Source organism: Opisthocomus hoazin, chromosome W (genome assembly GCF_030867145.1).
Source record: "Opisthocomus hoazin isolate bOpiHoa1 chromosome W, bOpiHoa1.hap1, whole genome shotgun sequence".
NCBI classification, from domain to species: domain Eukaryota; kingdom Metazoa; phylum Chordata; class Aves; order Opisthocomiformes; family Opisthocomidae; genus Opisthocomus; species Opisthocomus hoazin.
In genome coordinates, this window is record NC_134453.1 from 42,165,550 (window position 1) to 42,182,747 (window position 17,198).

The 17,198-nt window shown below is 47.3% G+C and overlaps 1 protein-coding gene across 8 annotated transcripts in view; it reads right to left on the bottom strand.

Moving 5' to 3' along the window:
• Positions 1-17,198, bottom strand: part of LOC142365615 (AP-4 complex accessory subunit RUSC2-like) — a 57,422-nt gene that overhangs the window by 38,437 nt on the left and 1,787 nt on the right. For 7 of the 8 annotated variants that reach the window (XM_075446567.1, XM_075446565.1, XM_075446570.1 and 4 more), the window contains exon 2: positions 462-2,435. In XM_075446567.1, coding sequence (XP_075302682.1) covers positions 462-2,328 — 1,867 coding nt within the window. In that variant the 5' untranslated portion in view covers positions 2,329-2,435. Of the gene's footprint in view, positions 1-461; positions 2,436-10,773; positions 10,935-17,198 lie in introns of all 8 variants that reach the window. The other variant, XM_075446564.1, reaches the window with a different exon arrangement.

Here is a 17,198-nt window from a genome sequence, read left to right on the forward strand (position 1 = left end):
TGTCTTGGGAGCTAAAGGCAGGTGGTTCTCATGGACTAGGGGAGTACAATACCCTGGAAGAGAGACAATCCTCCAAGCTGCACAGACCCTAAATGCTAATGCCATGTCCTCTCTTACACGATATGAGAGGTTTATACAAAACCTCAAAAGGCTTTAGAAATACAAGGACAAGACACTTGCACTGATCTGGGTATGAAATAAGCACAGGAGGGCCTTGTCCCAAGGAGTGGTAGACTAGGAAACAAAACTGTACAGGCACTGGTCTTCCATCACCGTGGAGGTTCCTCTGCTGTTCCCCTCATGTCCCAAAAAGCAGCCTTTCTTTTTACATCTCCATTCTGCCTAGTTTGGCTCCTTACCATCTGCTCGGGCTCTAACATCTCTTTGTCTGTGGCCACTGGCAGAGCTAACTGTGAAGCTGGCATCTGCCTCCATCAGCAGGGAGAGAGAGGCTTACTCACCTTCCCCATGCCCACTGGGGACAGTCTCACTGGAGCCTGAGTCTTTGGTGGAACACAAAGCCTGGCTGTCCCCAAAAGCGTGATTCAAGCAGAATCCGTCACAGCTCCGGTTCAGGCTGTGGACAAAGGGCATGGGTGGAAGACTCTGGTTGTGGCGAGCTCTTTCTTCAAGGAAGGTTGGGCAATCCCGCTGTGTCTCAGGGATAGGGGAGAACTCCAAGGAGGAATCACCACTGGACTGGAGCGGTGGGGAGGTGCCATTCTTCTTCCTGCCTTTAGCCAGTTCAGCAAAAGATGTCACTCGCTTCGGGGGGGAACTCTGGATGGGTATTGCTGGACTTTCACTCAGCTTGACCGGACAGCTCACCATGCGCTCCAGAGAACCCAGCCTGCTGCTAGCACTCCTGTCCAGGTTCTGATCATAGCTCCTGGAGTGTTGCCGGCTTGTGTTGAGGTTAGGTGGTGACACATTCATGTAGACCTGACTCTCAGTCATGTCCTGGATGGCTTCTCCCTTTGCTTTCTCTTCACTGCACTCCACATTCCTTTGTTCTTGTCTCAGGTCAGGCCTTCTAAACAGATAGTATTCAGTGGGCTGGGCTGGGGTACCTTTGGTATGGTCTTCTGAGCAGCTAGTTATGGAAGATCCTGCCAGGCTGGGGGATGACTGGGAAGACAAGTCACATGTGACTAACTTATAATAATTCTGAGTAGCCACAACAAGCCGTACTTGGCTCTGGAAGCAGGCAGTGAGATCTGAGCTCTCCGAAGTGCAAGGCTCACAGTGGAGGTGGTAGGAGTTACAGTTAGCATCAAAGACAGGTGAGGAGGAGTGTTGACACCCATACACCTTCCCCGAACTCTCTGGGTGATGTGACTCACAAGACATCTTGGATTCTGTGGGTGATGAATGCAAATCCAGGTAAAAAGCTCCTGTGTCTGAGTGGCTGCAGAAGGGAGAGTTACAGGATAGGTTGACTGAATTTAGGTTAGATCGAGAATGGCCATTCATTTTGTTGTAGAGAGCACTGAAGTTAACCAGCACCCCATCGGAGCTGTTGCAGGAAGAGTCACTTATGTAGCCCATCTGTTGGTCAATCACTTCAGACTGACTTGATGAACTGTAACAGCGACAGTGCTGGAGCTCTGAGCTGGAACAACTGCATGTCCGTCTGTGCAGGAGATCCCTATTCCTCAGTGATTCACCCATGTTCTGGTTCCACTCCTGGTAGCCACCATTGAAAGAGAAGCTGGAGGAGCTGCCACAATGGCAGCTGCATTCATCCAGCTCCATGCGTTCTGAGGCCTGGTGGCACTGGCTCGCATTGTTCCTCTTCTGGACGTCGTCACCGCTGATTTTGTCTTCTTGCCCGTCTACCACACCGGACCAGCTGGCCATGTTCCAGGATTTCACAGTGTGGTTGGAATCATGGAGGTGGAAAGGGGGCAAGGCCAGCTCATGCAGATGAAAGGGAGGTTTGCCAGCCACAAGGGAGTTGTGAAGGTGGAAAGATTTTTGACCCAAGTCATCCCCAAAGATGCTGTCTTCACCCTCATTCAGCAGGAAAGGGTTGCGTTGCTTACTGACACTATGGACAATCAAGTCCCTTGCTTTGCCTTCTTTGTTGTCTGAGGCCTCTGCTGAGGTTTCATAGGCCTGGAGAAAGCTGCTGTACACTAAAGAGTCAGTTTGTGAAAGGTCTCTGTCCAGAAGGGCAGAGGTCTGTTTAATGCTTAACTCTGGCTGGCAGAAGGGGTTGGTCCTTTTGCTCACGGAGCAGCATTGTCTATCAGGGACCTGGCAATGCACCAGGGGAATGTGATGGACAATCAGTGTCTCACCAATCAGTTTGGGTGAACTATCCATGGTGAGGAATGCTTTTCAGGACATCAGCTAAACTGGTGCTACCCATGGACAGGTAGGAGTGTGCATGAGAGGCTGGGAGGACACTTCTCATGGGAGAATTCAGATACCTAGAGAGAGACAAAAACACAATGGAAGTCACCTCTCAGGAAAGGCAGTGACTATTTAAAGCATCCTTGGTTTGACTGAAGACTTCATGAACTAAACAGACTGGTCCTTATTAGCACAAGTACCTGAGCACAAGGTCCTGAGTTCGCCTTCTTCAGGGAAAGCACCACAATGTAAGACAAGCACGTCCCCCCTCCCTGCAGACAACAACTGTGTTTCCAACTGACCCTTCTCAATCTTACCTGAAGCGAGTAATTGATTTCACTCAAATGGCCAAAGGGCTGCACAGGCTTTGGGTCAAATGAAGACCTCGCTGCTGATGGCACTGTACGCTCATAGGAAAACATGCAGACAGCACAGGGTCTGAAATGAAGTGCTGCACTCTGATGAGAGCAGTCCATCTTCTCACACTGGATTCAATAACTTTGCCTGCCTTTAGGTACCTTGAACTTTCTTTAAAAACCAAACACTTAACTGTACTACCAGACCTTGCAACATTGGAGAGACACAAGTCCAGACAGAGACTGGAAAGCAGGAACAGACTGGAACAGGAAAGCAGCAACAACCATTCTTCTCCAAAACTCAGGAGTCCCCACGAGGTCCTGAGCTCTTCTAATGGTGCCAGGGGAGCAAACCAAAGTATGCAACTACTTATGCACACAAGGGCCTCTTGTGAAAAGGAGCGGATTACTTCAGTAACGCCATGGGGAGCTACTGCTGACGGTTAAATAGGTCCCATACAGCACATTGCCTTCTGCTAACCTTTTGCTGATGATTCAGCCTCATTCAGGCTGGTTCCTCTTGTCCTGGGTGCCTGGTTCACAGTTCCCTGACACTCTGTCACATTATCTATAGCACTTATCTGTTTATCTTATTACCTGCTGCACTTCACAACAGTACCACTGCCACAGCCCACAGTCCCAGGAGTTGTACAGGCAGGGCACTAGGATCCCAACTCCCTCAGTATTCAGTAAATAGCAGGTTATCATAAAGCTGGAGGAAGATGTTCACCAGCATTTGATATGGGAGAGCAGAGAACATGTTCATTCCTCCTTCCCTATCTAACCCAGAGGTTCAACCTGCAAGCACCTCCAGGAGCAGAGCTGCAAAGGGACATGGGAGCCCAGAAGGGAAATTAAGAAATGTGGGATAAGTGAAGTCAGAACAACAGTGTAAGCAATGAGACAGCTCCACAGAAAGATCAGGAACTTCAGTTCTTCCAGCTTCATGGCATAAGAATAGCAATTAAAAGATGCTAAAAGAAAAGTGATCAAAAGAAGTACTTTCCTCCCATGCATAATAATGCTTCTCACAGAAACAGGATAATGCTGGCAGAAAAAAAAAATAGAAAGATGGAAATGGACCTGGTGTTTACAGTAAACACCCAAAGTTTATGTTAACACCAGCGCTAGTGAGCAGACAAGCCTTGTAGTAGACTCTACCAGAGATCATCATGAGACCTACATGGGGGGGCACACACACTCTCATGCCTGCTTCTGCTGGGATGTTTCACTCAGGATTAGGCTCTAAAGTAGAGAGGTCACCTGGTCCATCTGGACCACATCCAGCTGGACTATTGTGTCACCCTAAACTCCCCTCCAACCTATAGTCTCCCTAATGCCTATATCACTCTTCACTCCCCTTTCAGTGACTCCTCTGTTTTACAAGTCTCTGGCTCCTTTCCCACAGCTTCTGCTGCAGAGGCTGAAAAGAATGAGTCAGTCCTCAGCCCAGTTCCTGGGAGAAGATCTTTTACATCAGGGATTCCCAAGATCACATTGTTCAAGAACCACTGTGGGTAACAGCAGCTCCCGCTCTCTCCGCTGCCTCTGGGAAATGGCTGCTTGGAGCTGGCTTCCAGCACCAGCACTGATCTGTTGACAGGTCCTGCTGAGCAACACGCATTTCACGTTGGTGAAGATGCTGCTGTGGGAGGACAAGCTTTGCACAGGCACACTTGGACATTTGACAGCAAAATGTCAAGAGAGCTGATGCACAGCCATTTCCCAGCTGTCTCTCCAGAGCTTTGGCTGCAACGTGCAACTCTGCCCAGTTATTTGGTTTCAGTGGCAGCACAGGCTCCCCAGTTGGATTGTGATTCACTGGATATCACAGACGCTGCAGCAGATGGATGCCTACTCTGCCTGCACCCACAGCCTGCTCCCAGCACAAGGCTCTGAGGTCCAATATCACAGGAGGCACACAGCCAGCTCCTGCCAGGAGTCATTCTGATAGCTTCCCTAGGGATATGCATGACACTTTTTCTGCCTTAGATACCTCTTTCTCCTTTGGGACACCTCTCTTGGCTTCCTCCTTTCTCAGGGATGCAGGGAGGTTAGGCAGTGGCACTGCCAGCACAGGGATTATTCAGTTCCCAACACCAGAGCACCCTCCCTTGCCATAGTGTCCCTTGGCTCTCTCTCCCAGATTTTGGAAGACTGTAAAAGGATCCTCCCTCTTCTGTTTAGTGTCTGGTAGGCTGGGATTGACACTGGGACATAAAATCCAGCAAGCAGAGTAGTTTCAGATTCTGCTGGCTTTGACCAGCTCCTTGTAAAGCCTTCACACCCCTCTGCAAGGGGAAGTTTCCAGATGTGGGAATGGGCAGTCTGTGCCTGAACACTTTTTGCCAAATCAGTTCATTCTTCTTATTTATCATTTGCAATAGCACAAGCCCGCAGTGTGCTGAATCCTGCTCAATCCTACACAAACATCAGCAAATGTAGCATCCAGCAATGATCCCTGCCCAGAAAAGTGTGTTGTGGCAGTGCAAGGCAGGGAGGCACACAGGGAGCACAATGACTCTAGACGTATCAGTACAACAGCCATTTTGTTTGCAAATGTCAAAATTCTTTACCTTCTCCATACTGACACCATCTGCTGCTACATGGGAGATATGGATTGTTTATTCAGTCAGCTTGCTCTTGAGGTGCTAAGGGTTACCTGGAGAAGGTGAGGGCTAGACATGTCATTACCTGTGGATGCTTCACTCCAGCCAAGACAATACAGAACAGAGAAGGATGGGGTTTTGTGAGAAAACTATGATGTGGTGTGGTATTGCTTATCAATGCTTACACTCCCATGTGTATACATACACACACACACGGCAAAAACTCCTTAGCTGCAGCAAAGCTCTAGGTAAATAGTGGGAGAGGAGTGCTGACCAACAAAGGATGGTGCAGCACTGATCTGAGAGCTGCCTGCCAAGCCATGTCTTTAGAAAGGAGGCAGCATGCTGCAGATAACAGGGGCATGCAGCACCTTGCAGGGCTGAGCCTTTCGTGATCTGCACCTCATGCCTTGTAAGTCCTTGCTGAGCACTACATAGAGGCCCCCAAATCCCTCCTCTGTCCTACCCTCAAAGACTGAGGACATGCTGATTTAAGGGTGGTCGGTGCAGCTCCATGGCTTCTGGAGTACAAGCTCCTGCCTCTGCAACAGTGCTGTGAAGACGCAGAAGCTATCAGAGCCGACTCCAAACTGGCCTGCAAGGCTCTGCTTCAGTTAAGAGGGGGCAGGTGCAAACACCAGCCTTGCCTCCAAGTGCTGATGCATTAGGTGTGGTGGTCACATACTGCCAGGCATACACTGCTGTTACCACTGTGGCCATGCGTTTGGAGGTCCATTGCTGATTGCTTAATACCCTGCTCTGCTCAGCGCTCTCAGTTGCATACATGGGGCGACTGGGTTCAACACACAGTGACACAAGTTTCCTCATAAAATGTAATGCAATAGTGGGGGCGGCATGTAGAGATTTAAGAAATAAATGTGATTTAAATACAAAAAGATTGCACATACAGCATGGAGAACAGAGAGGCAGGAGCAAGATCATCAGATCTTCCAGCTGGAGGTGATGCTGGCTTTTTGGAGGGTGGCTTTTCTGAAGAAATTACTGTTTCTACAAATCTCCATCACTTCATCTATGAAATTGAATGCCTGATGTAAACCTTTAACTGTGAGGATTCTTGCTGCCTCTTTCTGAATGCCTATGGTTTCACTGTCATCATCATCTTTCTCAGATGGACCAAGATCATAAAATAGAATCATAGAATGCTTTGGGTTGGAAGGGACCTTTAGAGGTCGTCTAGCCCAACCCCCCTGCAGTGAGCAGGGATAAGATCCATCAAGTCACTCAAAGGTGAAAGATGGAAGAACAGAGTTAAAAGCTGGGCATTCAGTTTCATAGATGAATCAGCAAAAATCCTTTTGTATTAGAGCTGCTTGTTCTTTGAGGGTTGTTCCATGTAAATCCCTGACTCCTACGGAGCATTTGTATTAACATGCTTAAAGAAACCAACACAGCTCTACAAATCAAGCATGAACAGAAATGCTGCAAAAAAGCAACAGTTTGTGTGAGCTTGCAGACATGGGCACAATACAGACATCTCTTTGCTCCACAGGGAGAGATACATTCAGTTTACTCCCTGCAAGTCTATCTCCATGCAAAAGGGCTGGAAGAAGAATCCAAACTGAAAGCCATTCTTCAGACATTCAACAGGACAGGCAACATGAGGTATCTCAAGGCTCACTGGTTCTAGCACCAGTTTCCAGCATCCCAGTAATGCAGTTCATCCCTGCCCCAGCTTTGCCACTCCAAAAATTGTCAGAAAGTACTGAATGGTTTTAAAAAAAACTCAGTGGGAAAATTCCATCAAGCTGGAGGGCATTCAGGGAACAGCGTGAGGGAAGAGGATGGGGCGAGGGGCACAGGATGAGTGGCCTGGGGATGGGACTGAACCATCTGAGTGAGTAAGAAGAGGATGGATGTGAGGACTCAGGAAGCCTGTAAATTGTTGTAGGATGGGACTAGCTAGTGGTATTTGTTTGGACATTCATTCATTTCTCACTAGCTAATACATCTCTGCCAAATTCATGCCTTCATTATATGCTTTAGTAAATCATCCAGCACTTCAGTAAAGCATCCAGAACCTCCAGTTCTCCTTCACTGCCTTGGGAACAGGGAGCATAGTGAGGGTGGTCTGGTCCCAGGGTGAATATTCCAGCACCCAGTGTTTAAAGGGGGCTGCCACAAGACAGAAAGACTAAATTTCTGCCTCACCTCAGGTTAGTTCCTCTTGTGGTCTTGAACAAACAGTGATTCCTGAAAAGACCACTTCCCTTTTCTTTCCACAGCAAGGTGCTGCCTCGGCCAGAGCTTTTTCCAGTGGTTTCCAGGACAGCCTGATTAGGTCCATTATTAATGTATCATTACATCCCAGAACTATATAGGATTATGATGTGTTCAAAATGCACATGTAATGATCAATCATAGCTCTTGCGCACACGACAGCAAGGAGCTGCTCAGGTCAGGGATGAGGAGCTAGCCAGCAGAGATGATAGGCTGAGTGAGATGAAAATAAGTAGCAGTACGTGTATTCCTGCCAATGATACAACTAGAATGAGGCAGGTACTGCCTCCCAGTCAGAGGAAAAGAAGCCCCAGCTGCTTTGGGCATTTTGAGTTAAAGACAACATCAGAAATAGCTCAAGCAGCAGATCTATACCAGCTAACACAGGAGCCAGACATTGACTGAACCAGTTTTTCCCATTTCTGTTCTTCTCTTGCTCCATGACTCATCATCTGGCATGTGACAGGAGCCACTTATACATGGTGACTCAGGGGCATTGGGGCTGAGGTGATCTGGGTTGGAATCGGCTTGTCTGCCCCAGGCCCCACTCCATATGCTCTTAATTACCATATGCAAATCCAGATGAGAAAAAACCTCTGATGTTTCTAGCTGTTAATATCACACTGAAATTGCTGATGAATTAAACTGCAGACACAGTAAATGCTTTCTTATCATCACAGACATTCTAGTAGCAGCAGCAGGAGGAGGGCTATGAACTTCTATAATATCTTTCTGCCTGAGCGCTCTGAAAGCATACTGAAGATCTTACAAGAGAAGAAATTACACAATTCCTTTCTCAAACATGGATCTGTCTGGGTGCTGGAGCCTGGCTCCTGCATGATTCCCAGAGTACTCAAGAACCCACACAGATGAGGAAAAAAATCCTATAAGCAAATGAAATAGCTGGGCAGAATCAGTAGCTAAAGATGTCAAGCTTAACTCCTCCTTAGCTGCACGGTTTTGGCCAGGGCTTAGCCATGAAGCAGGGCTGTGACTGTCAGCTGGCTGCCTCATGAATATGCCCAACTGAGGACCCTGGGAACCAGAGGCTGCAGTTGAGCAGTGACAAAAATACAGTCAGCAGTTATGGGTGAACCAGAGTCAAAGCCAGCAGAAGTGTGGACTGAAGGTTTTCCCACCAAATTCTACATCTGGGAGTTGTGAGCTCAAAACTCTCCTCCACAACAGTCACAGCAGGGCTGAGGGAGTCAGGCATCAAAGTCTCTCTGACCTGCGCCTGCAGGCATACAAGATGGCAAAGCTGCAGTGGCGAAGGCTCTTGAGATCATAGCAAGAAGTGGAGAGGGCACAGATGCTTTGGATGGATGGAGATATTCCCAATAGCACTGGAGATTTCAGGGGTTGCTGGGGATCTGAATCATCCCTAGAATTGCTATATTTTGGAAAGACCTCTCAATGAGAGATCATTAATCACTTCCACTGGGCCCTCAGGATGACCACTCTGCTTTTAATCACTTCAAGGGCGCTCAAGAGGGCTGAGGAGATACCTTAAGACTGTAGGCTCCCAGGTCTTCCCAGCTAGGGCACACTCGCATTTGGACACCTTCTTTCTTGAAGCTGTTGTGTTCTTTCTATACCAGATGTCTCAGAGAAAAGAACAAGTACCGAGGAAGAATTTGCTCTCTTCAGCCCTTGCACTGAGATGGGCCTCAACTCAACCAGGAGGTTTCAAAGCTCTGCAACTTCTGCTCTGAACGTGTACGATAAATACACTGGGTAGTGTAGTCTTATTCACACAAATGCCAAGCCATTTGGGAATATTGCTGGGCTTTGAAGTTTAACAGCAAGATTTGTGGACTAATTAATCACAGTATGTGAAAATTACTCCTATTATCAGTTTAAAATAATCCTCCTTGATTTCCTGGAATACTTCCATGTTACAAGCAGGGCAGCACATAAATCATTATTATATTTCTCTAGACTGTTCATTATTTCATATCATGAACCCTACAGTTTCCCATTTAACACAAATAATTCCCATTTCTTCAGTCTCTCCTCTTGTGAGAGTTTTCCAGGACTTTGTGCAGTTTCCTGAGCAGTTTCTTAATTCCCTCCAACTCTGCAGTCATACTTCTGAGCTGTGGTGACTAATTGAGCACAGTTTCCCAATCAATAGTGGGATGTTCCCTGCTTTCTGTGTCAACATTAGAAGACTCTGTACCATAACTTTCCATTCCATTTCTTATGTACCCTAACATTCATATGTAGATGTTCACCAAGTAAACTTCCTTATGACCAGGGTGACATCCAGGCATTTTTTGCAGTTTAATTACATCAGTTTAATGAGTTGGAATCAATTTAACAATTTAATCAGTTTAATGATTTGGAACTTGACAAAATGTACTTTTGTGACTATCCTCTGTTACACTGTTACACACATTTACTTAACATAGCATCAGGCTCAAAAACTCAAGGTTTGCAACAAGACTAGCCTAGAAGAAACCAGAGTATTTTTCTTACATATCTGTTCACTGAGGAGAGGCGTTTCTTTTCATTGTCTGTAGAGTGTGTTTTTGGGGGGTTTTGCACAAATTCTCAAGTTGCACAAATTCTTGGAGTAGGGATGTGGGGAGAAGTTTTTCCTGTCCCCATGCAAATTCTATTTGTGGTCCCTCAAGAGATAAGAGGGTCCTCAATGTCTAACTAAGGTGTGGGTGGAAGGATATTTTCCCTGGTGAATTTGCCTCATTAAATCAGTGAGGTCTGGTGGCTTGCCTCCATGAAAGAAGATTCCCCTTTCATTTTGATGGGCAGGACAGGAGGTTGTGGTTTTTCTTTTCAACCTCAACTTGTGCCAAGGGGAAAGCAGACAACAAGGTAGTAGACCAAAATACTGGCTGTGGAACATACTCTGGTACAGAAGGGAATCACCCCTCAGTGCCTCCAGGACAAACACAAATGCATTGCTTCAGTTTGGGGTGTTTCTCCACCCTGAAATACTAAATCATGTCAGCAGCACAAAGCCTGGGAGAGGTCAGAGGTATGGAGATGGAGAGATTCCTTGGGATCTCTAAAGGTTGTGCAAAGTCACCAACAGAAGCACAGAGAATATAAACCCCAATGGATCAATGACTACTATCAGTGTCTCAAAAAGATATGGTCAAACATAAACAATGATGTGTGACTAGAGCATTGCCACCTTTGTGTGTTAATCACCCTCATGCCCACTGCTTGTCAGTGCTAGGACATACCTGTTTCTGGCAGTTCCTCCTCTCCTCCTCTGTTATTGTGCCATGAACTGGCTAGCCCTACTGTACTAGGATCTAGAGACCTCCAGGGATGTCCAAGGTCCCTCTGTGCTCCATGCAGCATCATCTTTCCTCTCTTCCAGTCCTTCCCAAAAACAGCCAGTCTAAGAGGAAATGGAAGGGAAGCACATGGGAACGAAAAGGCTGTCAGACTTACTGTAATAAGAAGTAGTCACCACCTTCAGAGTACTTTATAAATACAATAATTATAAATATCAAGTGTCTGCAGAAATGAAAATGAGGCATATGACACGGAGCTGAAGACAGGAAGAGACGTATAGGTGAGGAAGATGCTCTCCTCAACAGCCATTTCAAGCACTATGACTTGCAGCTGGAGGATAATTCTCAGCAATAGGTTAAGTTAGATGCCACTGACTGTGGACAAGAGAGAATGGTTTGTTGCCAACAGAAATTGGCTAAGTGCAGATGCATGCTGAAATCTACTTGCTGTTCTTCTGAAGGGTCAAGCTCGCGGTAAGCCACATTCAGGCAAGAAATCGCTTAGAAGTGACTACAACTACTCCCATACTAACAAGTGGTGAGGGAGAGAGCAACCACAGTAAGCCAAACCCAAGGGCAGATGTGTCACTCCAGGTATCGATCATTCGAATGAATTAGGCAAAGCCAGGGAAGATACACTGTGTGGGCCAACAATATCTTGGGACCAGATATAGCTAGCTAGCTCTCATCACTCTGAGATATCTGTGCCACTGGCCCAAAAAGCATGTCAACAGGGCAATGACACTCGGTCTCTGCTTCCAGAGAACATCTTCTGCTGGAGCAGAGAAGGGGATGGTTTGGTGATAGTGCCAGTTTCCCATCACTTGCCAAGTGTCAGTACAAAGCATTGCTGCCATCACTCAAATATTTATGATGGAATCATAGAATCATAGAATGCATTTAGCCCAACCCCACTGCAGTGAGCAGGGACATCTTCAACTACACCAGGTTGCTCAGAGCCCCATCCAACCTGGCCTTGAATGTTTCCAGGGATGGGGCATCCACTACCACTCTGGGCAACCCATTCCAGTGTTTCACCACCCTCATGGTAAAAAATTTCTTCCTTATATCCAGTCTAAACCTACCCTCCCTTAGTTTAAAGCCATTACTCCTTGTCCTATCACAACAAGCCCTGCTGAAAATATTTTCCCCATCTTTCCTATAGGCCTCCTTCAGGTACTGAAAGGCCGCAACAAGGTCTCCCCACAGCCTCCTCTTCTCCAGGCTGAACAGCCCCAACTCTCTCAACCTGTCCTCATAGGAGAGGTGCTCCAGCCCTCGGATCATCTTTGTGGCCCTTCTCTGGACCTGCTCCAACAGTTCCATGTCCTTCTTGTGCTGGGGGCTCCAGAGCTGGACGCAGGACTCCAGGTGAGGTCTCACCGGAGCGGAGCAGAGGGGCAGAATCCCCTCCCTCGACCTGCTGGACATGCTGCTTTTGATGCAGCCCAGGACACGGTTGGCCTTCTGGGCTGCGTGTGCGCATTGTTGGCTCATGTCCAGCTTTTCATCCACCAGTACCCCCAAGTCCTTCTCGGCAGGGCTGCTCTCAATCCTTTCATCCCCTAGCCTGTATTGATAGCGGGGGTTGCCCTGACCCAGGTGCAGGACCTTGCACTTGGCCTTGTTGAACCTCATGAGGTTCACACAGACCCACTTCTCCAGCTTGTCCAGGTCCCTCTGGATGGCATCCCGTCCTTCTGGCGTGTCAACTGCACCACTCAGCTTGGTGTCATCTGCAAACTTGCTGAGGGTGCACTTGATCTCACTTTTTTTGTCACTGACAAAGATGTTAAACAGCACTGGTCCCAATATGGACTCCTGAGGGACACCACTCATCACCGGCATCCATCTGGACATTGAGCTGTTGACCACTAACCTCTGGATGCAACCATCCAACCAATTCCTCATCCACTGAACAGTCCACCCATCAAATCCATATTTCTCCACTTTAGAGAGAAGGATGTTGTGAGGGACTGTGTCGAAGGCTTTACAGAAGTCCAGATAAATCACATCCATAACTCTTCCCTTGTCCACTGATTTAGTCATGCCATCACAGAAGGCCACTAGGTTGGTGAGGCAGGACCTGCCCTTGGTGCAGCCATGCTGGCTGTCTCGAATCACCTCCCTGGCCTCCATGTGCCTTTAGAATAGCTTCTAGGAGGATCTGTTCCATGATCATCCCAGGCACAGAGGTGAGGCTGACAGGTCAGTAGTTCCCAGGGTCCTCCTTCCTACCCTTTTTAAAAATGGGCGCACTGTTTCCCTTCCTCCAGTCACCAGGGACTTTACCTGACTGCCATGACCTTTCAAATATTATGGAGAGTGGCTTGGGAATGACATCAGCCAATTCCCTCAGGACTCTGGGATGCATCTCGTCAGGTCCTATAGACTTATGTATGTTCAGGTTCCTCAGGTGGTCCCAAACCTGGCCTTCCCTTACAGTGGGAGGGGCTTTGCCCCGCTGGACCCCATCTTGCAATTCATAGACTCGGGAGGGGCGAGGAGAGAGGTTGCCAGTGAAGACTGAGGCAAAAAAGTTGTGGAGTACCTCAGCCTTCTCCTCATCTGTTGATACGAGGTTGCCATTCTTGTTCACTGAGCGGGGCATGCTTTCTTTGACCTTCTTTTTCCGGCTGACATACCTGTAGAAGCCTTTCTTGTTATTCTTTGCATCCCTTGCCAAGTTCAGTTCCAGCTGCACCTTGGCCCTCCTGACCCCATCCCTACACAACCGGGCAGCATCCCTATACTCTTCCCAAGATACCTGTCCCTGCTTCCACTGCCTGTGCAGTTCCCTCTTGCCCTTTAGTTTGACCAGCAGGTCTCGACTCAGCCTTGCTGGTCTCTTTCCTCCCTTGCCTGACTTCTTACACCTGGGGACTGAGAGCTCCTGCGCTCTATGGAAAGTGTCCTTAAAGATCTGCCAGCTCTGTTCTGCTCCCCTGTCCCTGAGGACCGTTTCCCAGGGGGTCCTACTGACTAACTCCTTCAAGAGCTGGAAGTTGGCTTTCCTTAAATTCAGGGTCCTGACTATACTCCTCACTGTTCCCATATCCCTCAGGAGTGTGAACTCCACTAATGCATGATCACTGCAGCCCAGGCTGCCTCCAGTCTTGATGTCACCAATGAGCTCACTTGCATTGGTGAGCATCAGGTCCAGTATTGCATCCCCTTGGGTAGGGTGTCAATTACCTGGCTTTAAAAGTTATCCTCAATGCATTCTAGGAGTCTTATTTTTTATCACTCAGTGGTACTGCCAGCCCCACACCCTCAGCACTGCACAAACACCAACACACGGTCTCTTTCCCAATAGTTTAAACTCAGATGGTGAGCCTGAGCCAGAAGCTGCTGTCACTTACATTATAGTCGCTCACCTACAATACAGTTCTACCTGGGTGGCTCTGCCTCCCATTTACAAGAGTTAACAACTGCAGTCCTTTATTTCCCTGTCTGCTAATAGAATCACCAGAAGCCTTGCCCAGTAATGAATATTTGCATGTGTTTGATGGGTAGAAAAACCCCCATTGTCTACACATCCCTGAGACTGAAACACAACTGTGGAGGAATAGTTTGGATGGAGAGGAAGACTTTGTTCACAGGCCTGCTCTTGCACTCAACAGGTATGTCCCTGCTTTGACCCACTTCTTTCAGAAAATGAACATTAAAATAATTTTCACCAAGAGAGAAAATTGGAGCAGAATCAGGGACTAGAGCCATTTTGACAGCCTGTTACTTTCTCTTTGGAGAGTAACCAATTTTCAGATGAATGCTAAGGCATGCAGGGAACCTGCTCAGCAGATAATATGACAAATCCCTGCTAAGGCTAGTTACCAACGCAGCTGTCATTGATCATTGCTATGGATTTCACCCCCTGCCAGCCAAGCTCCCTCAGCTCCTTCCAGCCTTATCCTGCAGCCTTTTGCATAACTCTGGAATGGGGTAAGCTTCTGGCTCTTTTGGACTTACAGACTGGACTGCCAGAAGCACTTTATCCACATCAGGACTCTTCCCACAAAATAGCAAAGGTAGCAGACAAGTGAGCTTTCCCACTACTTGTTGGATTTTTATGGCTTCCACAAACACTGGAACAAAATCTTCTCGTTCAGTACTGTCCTGCAATTCCACAGCTGACAGGAAGGCACCTCCATCTCCAAACCTCCATGTCTCACCCAGCTGCACAGATCTCCGCATCTCTCACTTTTTGTTTGCTTTTCTTGGGTTTAACCAGCACTCAGGTCCATCAGAACCATGCCTACTGAGATGAGTTATCACCCAGCATATACGATATAGAAGTGGCTTTGGACTGAATATCTCAAACTGACCCAGTCTATATAAATCAGAAGGGCAAAAAGCAAACAGCTCTGTAATGAAACCTTTTTAGTTTTTAAAGAGCATATCTCTGGCATATCAGGGAAAACAGTTATAAAGCCAACAAGAACAAAGAGCTTGGAGAAGTACTGCAAAAAAAACTTTGAATATACATCATAAGTAAGAAAAAAACCTGGAATCATCAGGCAAGGTGAGGAAATTAGAAGATCAGGGCTCCTGACAAACCTGAATGAATAACCACACCAAGAAGGATATTAGAGGTAAGTAGAAACAGCATCTTTGATACTGTTTCAGCAAGAAGAAGAATATGGAAGCTGTGGCGATGACAGGTTAGACAATACAGGGGAAAGAGGGTGCAGAAAAGGAAATGAGCATTTGAAATGGAAACAAATTCAAGAAGATGAATGCACTCAAGTCAGAGGGACAAGATGTTCTTGATTCCAGAACAATGAAAGAATAGTCACATGATTGCAGCTGACAACAGGGCTTTTGACAAAAATATCTACGAGGAAAAAGAGAGGAAGGAGGGGAAGACGTGTGGCTGCCAAATAATAAAGGTAAACCTGTACCTCTTCTGAAAGAGGAAGGGAAGTGACCCATATTAGATCTATTGACCTGCCCTTAATACTACATACAATACAAAACATTGGAAAAGAATAAGGTGACTGGGAAATAAATGAAAAATAAATAGGGCAAAACACAGCATGAGGTTGTTAAAGGTGGGTTACTATCTGGCTATCAGGAATAATACCAGAGTGAGATCTTGACTCACCAGGAGCATCAGACTGGAAGAAAATTAAGATCTCTGGGACAGAGAACTCGGGGGTTTTTTTGCTGTTACAGCCTCAGACACCTGAGAAGTGATAATGGAGCCATGAGCAGGCCATTTCCAAGTCAATGGCATGTTCTCCTGGGCCACCTGCACTTTCTACAATGCAGATCCAGGGTCCCTTGGATCCAGAGATCCAGCTGCACTTTATCCGCAGCATTCTGCATCGATGCAGCGAAGAAGACACATGGCAGCAATTTTGTCTCCTTCCTGTGAATCATTTCAGTCAGCTCCAGTTGCCAGAAGCTCTTGCCCATCTTTTAAGCATCTCAGGGCAGAGATTATCTATGAGCTCTCACTGCTTAACAGATGCTGTTTAAGAGTGGCACCTACTAGCTAGGCACAGCCTGTATGTTCTGGGGAGCATTCCCAACACACGCAGTGAAGCAGGCTGCATCACTTTCTTTTCATTCCTTTAGGCAAGCATTGTACACACAAACTATATGCAAGTTTTCTTCCACACCCCGATACAAATATGCGTACGCTTCATAGATATGTACTATTGCATGTCCTGTCCTCCAGCCCACGATGCGCCTACAAACGCACACATGTTGTTCCTACCCCCCCACTAACCTCCTGTAGGAGCCTGTTCTACAGCAGCACCACAAAATGCAGTCTGGTAGCATGCCTCTCACTGTACAGTCCCTTCTTCTCACACCTACAGAAGCATATCCTGCTCCTTGCTCCCACTGGGCTGAATGGGACAGAGACCTGGAGACATGGAGAGGGTTCCCAGGTACCAGGGCGAGATAGGGATGAGAAGGAGCTGCAGTTCAGGAAGCCCTATGGTGTTTCCAGGACATTGTTACAGAGCTGCAAGCAGAATGCACTCTGCTCTGTGATTTTTCTGGAAGCCCTGTCCTTCCCACCTAGCACCTGCACTGAAACTCTTGGTTTCTCTTCTTCACCAGGTGTAAAGTCCGGAGAGCCTTGCCACTGCATAAGGATGGAGAAGGAGCAACTGTCTGAGAATCTGCAGCAGCAAAATGATTCCTTCAGAAAACTGCTGCAGAAAAGGCTGTGCTGAGAATCACTCCTACCTCCACAAACTTCTTGGGGCTGCACGGAGCACTGACCATCCCAGGGAACACAGTGAGAGGCTGAAGAATGACAGTACAAAAGATACATTTACATTCCCTGACAATGACGACCCTGATTTCCCTCCCCTGTGCCCTCTACTGCTGGTCTCTGACCCACAGCCCCCTGT